The following is a 12,640-nucleotide window of genomic DNA, read 5'->3' on the forward strand; positions in this document are numbered from 1 at the left end:
ATCTGGAATCGTGCACGTATCCTAGATTGTTACCCTTGTTGCTTCCCTTATAATCACGCCAGATAAATTACAACTGAGCAGAAATTAGCTATTTTTTACTGTGTTACATATTTGAAAACAGATACGAATAGACAGTGTATTAGCAGTCGGTCTTAAGTGAACACATTGTACTTGTCAAAGATTCCTCCTCGACATTACTGACTAAAACATCAGCCTCCCACTAGCTCATAATTACAGTATATGTGATATGAAGAGTGCAGCGTTAGCTCTGATACAGCAAGCGTTGGGAATCTTATGTTGTATCAGTTGCCGTCATTCAATTCTCCCAATTTGTTTTACCAAAACACAATGTGGCACTGAATCAAAAAGAGAGTATATTCATGAGAACACATGCCAAATCTCTTCACCTTTCTATCTCAGTGTGTGGTGTTTCGGTTTGTTTCTGTTGGCAGTTACCTGTAGGGGACTAATTGCTCACAACTCCAGTAAACCCTGCAGCGCACAATCGGGTTTAAGGGGGATTTTATGGAACCAGCTCGTTGCTTAACGACCACGTGCAAACACATAATCACACACGCGAGAAGAAACACACACAAACACAGGCCTTGATGTAGAAAGAGGATGCCTGCCCCTCCCTTACAGCACTGCACCTCTAATAAACCAGGACTGACTAACCTCCAACACCTCCCAAATACTCAACACACATGTACAACACTTACAACGCAGACACACACTTATTACAGGTTTGTACACTTCCTTCAACACGCACTAAAATACATTTAAATGACAAGATACACGTAATAGACCGCCCACACACACTCACAGACCTGGGGGTAGTGTGGCTGGAAGTGAGCCTCCTCTCCGCATCTCCTCTCTTCATCCACACCCTGCTCCAGCTCCTCGCCCTGCTGCTCTGTGCTGCTCTGATTGGCCCCGAGGCAGCCAGGAGGGTGGGCCTCGATGTTGGTCTGATACTTCAGAGCTCCTCTAACAGAAAAGACAAGTATCAAGGTGATGTTAGTTTGGTTATCTTAGTGATATTTAGGATTTCTGAGATATGGTTATTGAAAAAGACAATAAACTACATATGAATGTTCACATTATCCAATAGGAGCATTTTGATCCATTGGTGCCATCCATGTCATACTAGCTAGTCGGGAAGGAGGCTAAATAACGCTCCAAACTTGCGCTAAATTTGGCGAGGAAAAACTGGCATGGCCATTTCAAAGGGGTCCTTTGACCTTCTGACCTCAAGACATGTGAATGAACATGGTTCTATGGGTACCCACGAGTCTCCCCTTTACAAGGAGACAAGTCAAGTCACAGTCAAGTCAGCACACTGACAGCTGTTGTTGCCTGTTGAATGCTAAATGCAGTACCTGTGAGGGTTTCTGGACAATATTAGTCATTTGTATAAAGCAAGCAAATTTGCCCACTCAGTGACTTTCATATCTTATCTTGTCTTGTTCTGGACGAAGTGGTTGAGAGGGAGACAATCTGTACCAACAGTGCAGAAAAACTGACCGGATCATGCAGAGATAAATTCACGTACAAGCACACACTGGATTTAGTGCTTAGCCCCCAAACCTACCCGACCATGTGCACCATGAGGATGATGTAGAAAATGATGAACAGGTTGTGTGTGTACCAGAAGATCTCATATTTGGACAACCTGAAAAAATAACATATAGGATTATTTTCAAAGAAACTCTTACTTTTAAAACACAGATGATATTTTAAAAGAGCCCAAAATAGATGTAAATGAGGAATAATGACTTTGTAACGTGATATAAGGAAACAAGAGACCGAGAGACACAAAAAGAGCAGAGACAACAAAAGAAGAAAGCGAGGTCAGAGTTTGTTCAGGACCAGACGCACAGACTCCCAGCTCAGAGAGCCTGAGTAAGCAGGACATCAGAGGTCAATATTGAAGGGGTCATTACACACAACGACCCCCCCCATAAACACGCCAAACAATGAACATCATCAAACCCTGTATTCGTCCTCTTTTACTGCAACTTCTTTCATGTTTGTTTTCTTAAAGTATACCCTGTTTCTGTACAAACCAAAATGTTCATTGAGATGACTTTACACACTTAAAGAGTGACCTTTAGGCTTTAGGAAACTTTTACAAAAGGTGGTTTGGCTGACCTACCGTACGCAGTATGAGGAAGATGTGAACATCAGGAAGAGGATGAGAGCCAAGAGGACGCCCGTGATTCCTGGGACTGAAGAGAAGAAGCCAATTAGAGAGCGGAGACACAAAAGTCAAGTTACATGTAACATCCCACACCACATACATGTGAGACACATCCAAGTGAAGATGTCTGCTCACTATGATATTCCCACATAATTCAATTTAAAAAGTAAACAGTTTAACAGTTAGCCAGCAATCCCGTTTTTTTCTACATGACTTATTTTACCCACTAAAGCAGCAAATATACAGAGAAGAGAAAAAGAGGATTAAACACAGCATGACCTCTTCTTGTCTTGGCATAAAGCCACTCTAATCTGCAACACATTTACCACCTTCATTGCTACAAGTAAAGACATACCAGCATACACACACATCTGGTCTTTACACAAAACTGTATAAGAAAGAGTAGTTCTTCTTACTTGTGGTCAAAATGATCAGCTTGGGATCCTGGGAAGGAAACACAAAAAAAAAAAATGTTTAACTTTATGCCGCGCTTGACCAGATGTGCAAAGGTGAGTTGCAGGATTGATGCTTCCTTCTCGGGCTCTATCTATTTTTCATTCTACCAAACAACTACTTTCGTCACTTTTCTTATGTGAAACTGAGTGAAACACCACGGATGCCCTTGAGGAGAGTGTTTGGACGACGTGTTTCAAGCATAACGTAGTTTGTTTCAAGCATACCTCGGCCTTAAAGGGATAGTTCAGGTGTTTTGAAGTGGGGTTGTATGAGGTACTTATCCATAGTCAGTGTATTATCTACAGTAGATGGCAGTCGGCACTCCCCCAATTTGGAGAAACAGACAGGAGTACCGACACGGGAGCAAAGCAATGTACTGCTGTGGACGGGGCTGGTAGAAAAACGTATTTAAGCCACCTAAAGGAAATGCCTACCTAAATAAAATCAATGTAAGTTAAAGTGTGCGCTATATTTACAATATTTTCACTGCTTTACCTTACCGTCAGACAGCCCTTTCCAATGGGGAACTGAAGCTGTTGTATCCATCTACGCTCTCACCAAAACCACCAGACTCCATTGAGAAAACCTGGAATTTTACCTCGCAGAACACGGAGGGTTGCAGGTCTATCGCTGCCACAATCGGCAACAAGGTAACAGTTCAGTTTTTTTCAACGGAGTCTGGTTGCTTTGGCAAGAGCATAGATAACGGCTTCAGTTCCCCGTCAGAAACGTAGACTGTATAGCTGTCTGAGGGCAAGGTAAACCGGAGAAAATATTCCATGCATCAAGTCAATGAGGATCCTCACAAGTATAAATTGCAAATGTGTTTGTGTTTCACCTCTCCTCTGTAGCGAGCCAAATTGAGAGCAGGAAAGTCGTCCGAGTAGCTCACACTGAAGTTGACCACATTCACCAGATGGGCAGACACGTGTACAACTACAGAAGAAGAGAAAGGGAAACACAATGCTGATTTAAAACACACATTTTAGTGTCCAGCCACCAGCAGACATACAGGACAGCTCCTCTGCTTCAAACAAACACATACACACGTAATTATAAAAGTCAAAATGAACTGTTCGAGGACACTCGTACAAACATTTCTTTGTCTATTCAGCAGAAATTCAGCAAAACATCGTCCTGACTCACTGTCGCATGCACACACACACACACACACACACACCTCCCTGACATCATAGGCTAACCACGCAGCCGTTCGACAGCTGATGGAATTAGAGGGCGTAATCATGAGACACAAGGGTCCTTTTTTCTAACTCACATCCTTTCTCACTCCCACTGCTTCCCACCCTCCTCTCTCCCTCCCTCTCTCTCTCTCTTTCTTTCTTCTCTCAGTCTGTATCTCTCCCCCATCCCTGCTGCGGTCTCTCTGTCTTCATTGTCATTTATTGTCTCAGAACTGTGGAACTCCGCTACTAGAACATGAGAGCTTTGCCTGAAGGGAGGAGATGTGTGCATGTGTGTGAATGGCAATGAAGAAATAGGACTTAAGCTTACAGATGACAATAGTGAAGAACAGATGCCGGGTCGTTCTATTGGCTTTGTGAATGGAAATGTCGGCCGGTCGGTCCACCACTTTGGTCCAGACTGAAATATCTCAACAACTACGGTTTGCCATGAAATTTGGCACAGAGGATGAATCCTAATTACTTTGGGTGGATTGGCACAAAATGTTCATCTCACTGCATCAGCACGTCACAATTTCAAATGTTAGCATGCTGACACACTAAACTAAGGGCGCTTTCACAAGCTTGGCTAATCCGAATCGGAGTGAAATTGATACTTTGGTTTATTTTCTATTTAGTCTCGTTCGGTTTCACAACGCACAAGTTAAAGCGGATCAAATTAAAAAATGAATTTGTTGTGGGGCGTGTACAAAGGAGCGAATTTATCTTCTTCGTCTCAAGAGCTGCCACTTCTATGCAGGGAATCGCGGACTTTGAAATATTGCTGTCTACGTTTTTTTCACTTTGACTCGGCACTGATCTACTGTACACAAAAATCCCTTCTCCTCCAGGTCAGTCCTCTTCCACTCATGTTAACCTGTCGTTTATAAGAGTCCATCTCAACAAATGACCACACAGGCAGCCTGTGTTTTGGTTCACTTGGAAACTGGTTTATAAAGACATGATGGGCATTTACCATGAAATACACTCGATCGAGTAGCATTATGGGAAGTGTAGGATGTAGTGTTTCTGGAGTTTGACCCACACTAGAAACTAAAGCCATCATATCTTGGCTTCTGCTGCTTCGATTTTGACCACGCCTTTTTAATCTGTCTCTAAACCCCCCTCCCCGCCCCCACTTCCGCAGTTGTATGGAAGTACATACTAAATCGCTGAAGAATCCCTTTCAAATCAATCCTGTTTTCCTCTACATGCTATCTGCTTTAAGTTGTTGAACATTTTAATTCACAGGTCCAATGTGAAATTTAAAGCTTTTAGAGGCTGCGGAAATCTGCTTGGTATGTGTGGACAACAACAGGACTTCTATACAATGACTGGATCACTGTGAGGAAAAGCACACAGCATGTGGTTGTGTGTATATAAGTGGCTAGTGCTGACTTAGGTTGTCTTTTTCGTGAGACAAAGAGAGTCTCGTGTTGCTGTACAGATATGAAGCCAGGCTTCCCAAAAAAGATATGAATGAGTAAGAGGAAGAAGCCTGTTAAGCAGAGACCCAGCAGACACACAGCTGCTAGAGGCTCCCATGATGTCATGAGAGGAGACTCACAAGAGCAGCAACACATACACGCACACACACACACACACACGCACAACTAGACAGCAAAAACACACATGACCAGCTGGAGGGACATCACAGCTGGTACGCCAGGAATGCTGAGCCAGCCCAGGTCCATTTATCCACACTTCACACACACACACACACACACACACACACAGTGATACATGAAGACATGTGATCTGTGGTGATTAGTGACAGTTTTTACCAGAGAAGATGCAGATGGAAACTCCACATGCCACATGAAAGGTCTTGCTCTTGTCCAGCAGTCTGCGAGTCTCTCTGCTCGATACCTGCATGAGCGTATGCATTACAACACAGGATTCAATATAATGCACATGACTAATTTTCAACTTATGCTCTTCCCCTCCCTACATTTACAATATATCTTCTCCAATAATGCACCAAAATTATAACTGTTTTCTTGCATTTTTACATAAAAATCAACAACTTTATATCATTCAAAGTGACATAAGTAATGTATTTTTCCAACTCAATAATTCCTTTCTTCCCCATCCCTCTATCTTTCCTTCCTCCCCCTTCAGTCTCTTTCTTACCGTGTGTGTTCCTCGGACAAAGGTGAGCAGGGAGCGACACATAGGCAACAGCACCAAGCTGCAGTTCAGGTTCAGCACAGACGCAGACGCCCTGCTGATGCACAGCCCTAGCTGGGAAACACACACAAATACACATTGTTAGGCAGGTTGTTGAAATGAGGCCTGATGCAGCGGATATAAAGTGATCTGGCGGATTAAGATACAACTTTTGAGCAGTTCCTATTCAGATTTGGACTATTCAATGTGCACACTGAGGGCTTGAGGCATGACTTCCCCGCCACACAGGGTTATTTAAAACCATCTTTATCCTTCTCAGTATGAGGGCTAATAATCGTTCTCCTTTATCCCTCACTAATTTAGTTTTGTTAGGATGATGACACACAAAGACTTCTTTAGTAATTGTTTAAAAAAGAAATTCAAAATATCCTTTTAAAAATCTCAAATGGCTGAGGTGAATCTATTTTAAATGATAATCAAAACACATTATACTTCAAAAGTACGTTTTATAATAAAAGATTAGTTTATTGTTATCATTGCTTCCTACACAAGCGAGTCTCCAGTTGGGTGCAAAGACAGATTAATGTCTGAGTAATTCTGTGTTTTCCTACTCCAATAAAGCCGGGGCTGACACTGTGGGCAAGTCGTTTGTTTCAAATGTTCACATGTTTTCAACACAGGGCAAATAAAAGGCAAAATTAGCAGTTCATTTGTGCAATGTGCCCATGGATGTACACAACACAACTGTCATTGAAATACGTTGATACTGAAGAAAACTTAAAAATGTCATGATTCTCAGGTTTGTGGAGTTTTAGGAATCTTTTTTTCCAATGCTGATTCATATACAATACATTTATACGATATGATAATAGCCTTCTTTGAAAGTGTTGATATTTGACTGAGTTATGACTCTGAAAAGAAGTAGCTTAAGTACCTTAATAGCCTCCATGAGCTGTGTGTCACAGCCACAGCTGCTGCAATTGCTGTCCGTGTTGGTGAACGGACCACAGTACTACAGAAACTAACTTCCCGTTGTATTTAGAACACCAGCATACCTGTGCCTTTCACCTCACAGAGTATCTTTGCCTCATATCCCTCCTTCTGAATCCCCCTACAACTCTGCCTCACAGTTTGAAAACCTCTACAATAAACTAACTCTTGTGGATTCTTGCTAACATGGCACCCGCCTACCTGTATGCCCCCATTAAGGTTTATGAACTTTCGTCATTCACAACAATCATCTTCACAATATGTCTTCAAAAATCACTTGACGTCCTACCTCTTCCGAGAGTAGGTAGATTGAGGCACAGGGACTGTACCTCATTTGAACATCACTTCAGGAAAAAGTGTCTGTCAAATTAATAAATACATAAAGATACATTTTCTGCTACAGCTTGGAACATCGTGTCTGGCTGATACAGCAGCTGACACCAGGATGATAAGAGTGCAATTTACCGAAAGAGACACGCTATGTAATCTGACTTCATGAATCACAAACTACAGCTCAGTAATCAAAGCTGTTTTCATGCCAAAACACTGGATGTACTTGTAACTCAGCACATCTGAACATTTTCTTGGCAGCCTCTTTGAGCACTGCTGGTGCCGTCTGTTCTCATTATCCCTGAGAAACTCAAACAACTAGTGTGAGAGATGAAGGTGAGTGAGTGTGTTGATCAGAGAGAGAGAGAGAGACAGGTCATGTGTGGAACTGTAGTCCAATATTTTAAGAGATACTCCATCCCAAAAATCATATTATTAAAGCATTAGTATTAAACTCTCCCCCTTCTTTTAACGTTTTTTTTTAAGATTATTTTTTGGCATTTTTGCTGAATATATTGTCTATCAACGGTTTGTTTTTTTGGGCTGATTTTATGGGCATGTTTGTCATTTTATTTTGCTAATTTAAGGGTCTGCCTCTGAAGAACTCCGCTGCTGACAATGACAATCTACCTACAGTCCACGAGGACATGAGGAACCACAATTTGCAGTTCAACTGACTGAAAGTACAAGGCACACTGCATGGTTTCTGAAATATAAGAACGGAGCACACAAACAGGTCAAAGTGAGAATCTACATATAGCAAGTCAAGGTTACCACTTAAAAGTCTGATACCTTTACCCTTTAAAAACTCCCCACGCACATTCACTCAACACAGCTTCCCACTGAAAGGCAGCTGACGGCAAAACCACAAGCAGGAGATCTGATATCCTGCTTTCTGTACATCCCCAAAAAACCAAAACACACACTAACACACACACACACACACACACCCACTGAATCATACAGGTGAATGAGATAAGATGCTTTTTGAAGTTGAATCTAAATTCCCTTCGGCAGCATTAAAGCTTTGAAATACATCTCCATCTTGCATGTGCACACACACATAAACTTAAGCCCTCCAGGGAGGCATTCAGTCAGAGCCAGCGGCGTGCCCACACTTGCCCCTCTCTCCCCTGTGCCTCCCACTCACCGTACAGGCAGTGCATGAATAGCTCACTTACACATACTGCTCGCTGCCAAATCGCACTCTTATTTCATACTACAAACATTTCTCATGTTGTATTTTCTTCAGTGACACAATCCAAACGCAGGTCTTGAACATTAGGGAGAAAACAGCTGGTGGAGAACAACAGGCGGTGTCTGAGCTTAGACAGTATGAGGTGATTGGACTGTAATGTCAGTGGCATTGTATGATTTTCTCCAAAGACAAGGAGCATTTGCTCTGGCACAAACGTGCATAAAACACACACACACACCAACATGAACTTGTGACAACAATTACACCAACGCTCACATGAGTCAACAGGCATCAAAATCGAATTCCTGCAATGTGCAATGTGCTTTCCTACATTGCGACAAGAGCGTGTGGATGAATATGCTTCGTAACATTACCAAAGAAGTCGGTTTAGTTTATACGGAAGTTAGCCCATTACAACTACAACAGTTGGTACACATAAAGATGGGCGCTGCTCTGACCATCCTGCTATGTTGATTTGAATTGGAGTGTCTGTTCTACTCAAGCCCCGAGGAAGTGCGCCGGTCGACGATCCGGACTTTCGTAGTGGCTAAACGGCGGTACTGCAACTTCCGTGTCAGTCACGTGATGCCATTGGGCCCAAAAAGAGTTTTCCCCATAGATTTACATTGGGAAAGAGACGTCTGTAACTCAGCGGATCATTTTTTTTTAAGTGAATCAACTTCCCAGTACGAACACTCTAATAGCCCTTATTTAAAAAAAAACATTTTTAAAGTTGTAAAATGCACTTATAGCTGAATCCAGAGTTATTTCCCCTCCTCCGTTCATGTGAGTGAGACCCAGACCGTGACGTTGGGACCCCGTGACCGAGTCATGTGACCGAGCGGACTCTACTGCGCATGTTCCAGTTGCCCATGGTCCGCCAAGATACGGGTACTTTTCCAGACGGAAGTCGAGCCATTTAGGCTTCATGCGCCAATGAGCAACTCTCATAGGAATGAAAGGGTCCCCGTCTCCAACACTGTATCCACTTCTCTTAATACATCCATGGTTCTACTCCTATTCTATTTCTATGGCCCAGGCTCATGTCACTATTGCACCGGCCCTAGACTCAGCACAGACCAGCCAACCTGTGAACACACACACACACACACACACAGATGTGGGTAATTGCCATCACAGAGTTTAAAGTCACAACTCCGACTCATTAGAGCTTCATGTGACAGTCGACCATCCATCACAGAAGCTGCTGCTGTGATATAAATAGAAGTCTCTGAAGCCAGGAGCAGCATGGTTCTTCAAAGACAAGAGATTTCGTCCCTTTACTGATGAAAACGTACAGTCTGATAGAAGTGTCACAAGGCCAATTTTGGGGCCAATTTAGTGAATATTTGAAATGTATTCTCTACGAGTGGTTAGTCACTGTTGAGGATGCAATTATTACTCTTGAAATGTAGCTTTTAAAGAAGCTCTTTGTTGATTTCTCTCCGTCTGAACTGCTATTTCATGTAACTAGATTCATCTCTTTGTACACAATCACACACTGTGTACACACAAACACAGTCCTGAGGAGAAATCTAATCAAGCAGAATAAGTGAAAACACCTGTGTGAGCGGACCACAGCCAGGTGTGTTGGGCCCATCTGACAATAGGGCTGTGTCTAAAACCACTCACTTGTTCACTTGCTCACTACTGCCCGTATAAGAGATATTCATTAGTTTACTCAATAGTTAGCCGTAAATTGAGATTTCGGACACTTGTGAATCATTTTGTGTCAAAACTAACAGGTGTAGTTTGACGGAGCTGTAATTTTTTTGCATCTATAAAAAGCAGCACATTGCATTGTGGGATTGTTGGCAGAAAGTAGTGTACATGCAGACACATGCAGACACACAGGTTAAATATAGTAACTACACAGGAAAAAGGGAGTGATTTCAGACACAGCGAGCGTAGGTCTTTTCAACAGCAAACATTTTGATTTGTCATTAGTAAGAAAAGCACATGTGTTACTAATAACATTAACGATGGCTTGCCGTGACAGTGTGACCCTGAATTCAGCCATCCTTTATTGTATTGTTTATAATAGCTGTGTTTTTCTGACTGTGACTTGTTAAAATATCTGCCATAAAAATGACATCAGCATATATTGTACATATAATAAGGTTATATTGTGGTAGTTATTAAGTCTTACTGATGCTGTGCATAGGAATCTGAAGCACTTTTTCTTAAACAATGTATTGGCTGATCAAATTATGTAGTATTAAAGCTTCCTCCCAGGCCACAATGTGACTTTTGGAGAATTATGGGGAAATAAATGAACATGATATGAACCTAATATTTTAAACATCAAACCAAATCTTCTTATAGCAACTTTTGTTCTGTACATTTTGTTGTTTAATGGTCCATGTAGTATTGTTTGAGCCTATTCACACATATACAATAAAGGAAGAGTTTAACTTACAGATAAAAGTTTTGTCTTTCTTTGATGATTGTAATTGAAAGTATACTTATTTATTGATGTAAAAAAAAAATGTGATAGCATCATAAAAACTTTAATAACTAAATATTTAGAACATTTATCCATCTATTTGGAAGTGGCGACATGTTACGAACCCGTAGTTTGAATTTGGGTGGTAGTAGGGGCAAACTTTTTGGTTATATCTGAATTACAGATTATAACTTTAGAAGTACTGAGTATTAAGTATTGATAATAAATGCAGTGTGCAGTATGTAAATGTGTCAGGTCTTACCCCGAGCATCTTGTAGAGGTAGTGATACTGCTGTCCAGTGGAGTACAGCAGGAAGGTCTTCAGGAAGAGCCAGGTGTTTGCTCCCAGCCACAGCATCTACACACACACACACACACACACACAGCACAGGATGTACAGTATAAACTACAGCCTTATATTCATCATTGGGACATAAGCAACACATACAGTAGAAATAAAAAAAAAAAAATCCAAACAGCCTCTCTAATGTTTTTTGTTGGGCTGTCCCTGAATAAGCATCTCATGTTTCAGAAAAATATAAATCCATGGTATATAATGGTTGTATCTGTATGGAGACAGCACATAAAGTACAATAAACTCACTATAGAGCACTGACAAACACTCAATTCATGTAGTGCCTCCTCAGGATGGAAGTTTGTACAAAACACAATTTGCAAGTTGTAGTTGCAGGTAAAACAAACAGAGTTGAAGCGACCAGATGTAAAAATCTCTTGACAAAAGTGTCTCCCCACCAGGACCAGATGCTTTCCTCCCTCGTTGGCGACCCAGCTCCGCACAGACACAACCATGATGCCTTCACTGGCTCAGCAGCTGCACCAAAAGTTTATCCACGAAGGTAAAGCCTCGTCCTCCCTGCAGCTCTGCGTCTTATCCGTGTGTCTGTCTCTCAGTGTGTCTCAGTGTCCACAGACCGGCCGGTGTCTGACTCCTACTGCTCAGTCCCTCCTGCACTCCTGCTGGCTGCTCTGAGCAGCAGCTCCACTTTTCATCCTCCCACAAGTCTGAAACACTCCTCATCTGGTGTCAGGTCGCTTTTACAGCAGGTCTGAACCTGAAGTGAGCAGTTAACACATCTGGAATAGAAATTACTTTGGGGTGAATAAAGGTAACCAACAAACAGACAGACTAGACAGGAGAACAATGAACACTGCTGCACACTGCTCCTCTCTGTCACTAGAGGGCGCCATAGTCTCACAATATAACCCTTATCTACAGGATGACTTACATAAAACAAGTTTAAATGGCACTTGCACCTATAAAGGGCTTATAAATAGATACTAACCCACATTATTTATTATTAATAATAATGCTTTATGGATCAGATTGAAAAAAAATATATTTATTTATTTGCACATATATAAAACTGCACAAAATCCAGTCAATGAAAAAAAAACAAGAAATGTGTCATGAGAGGTCAAGAAGCCACAGGCTTTGGCAGGTGTTTACCCTTTAAATTTGATAATAAAGCAGATATAAATGTTGGTTATCTCTTAATATATGCGTTCACTTTCCAATGAAGCATCAAATCTTCTGTTATAAATGAATAAGTCATTAATAAAGAGTTTGAATCATCATATATTTTTTTAATTTATTTTATTTTTATTTTCACATATATAAAACTGCACAAAATCCAGTCAATGAAAAAAAAAAAACAAGAAATGTGACAGGAGAGGTCAAGAAGCCACAG

At 41.5% G+C, this 12,640-nt stretch overlaps 1 protein-coding gene across 1 annotated transcript in view; it reads right to left on the reverse strand.

Annotated features, from left to right (window-relative positions):
• The window catches only part of LOC119490821 (NADPH oxidase 4), a 21,315-nt gene extending 9,276 nt beyond the window's left edge, over nucleotides 1-12,039 (reverse strand). The window contains exons 1-9 of the mRNA XM_037774311.1: nucleotides 11,685-12,039; nucleotides 11,194-11,289; nucleotides 5,971-6,081; nucleotides 5,622-5,706; nucleotides 3,495-3,592; nucleotides 2,617-2,644; nucleotides 2,156-2,228; nucleotides 1,592-1,672; nucleotides 828-987 (exon numbers count right to left, since the gene is read on the reverse strand). Of these exons, the coding sequence (XP_037630239.1) occupies nucleotides 828-987; nucleotides 1,592-1,672; nucleotides 2,156-2,228; nucleotides 2,617-2,644; nucleotides 3,495-3,592; nucleotides 5,622-5,706; nucleotides 5,971-6,081; nucleotides 11,194-11,289; nucleotides 11,685-11,741 (789 nt within the window). The 5' untranslated portion in view covers nucleotides 11,742-12,039. The remainder of the gene's footprint in view (nucleotides 1-827; nucleotides 988-1,591; nucleotides 1,673-2,155; nucleotides 2,229-2,616; nucleotides 2,645-3,494; nucleotides 3,593-5,621; nucleotides 5,707-5,970; nucleotides 6,082-11,193; nucleotides 11,290-11,684) is intronic.
• Between the last annotated feature and the right edge of the window lie 601 nt (nucleotides 12,040-12,640).

Source organism: Sebastes umbrosus, chromosome 7 (genome assembly GCF_015220745.1).
Source record: "Sebastes umbrosus isolate fSebUmb1 chromosome 7, fSebUmb1.pri, whole genome shotgun sequence".
Lineage (NCBI taxonomy): Eukaryota > Metazoa > Chordata > Actinopteri > Perciformes > Sebastidae > Sebastes > Sebastes umbrosus.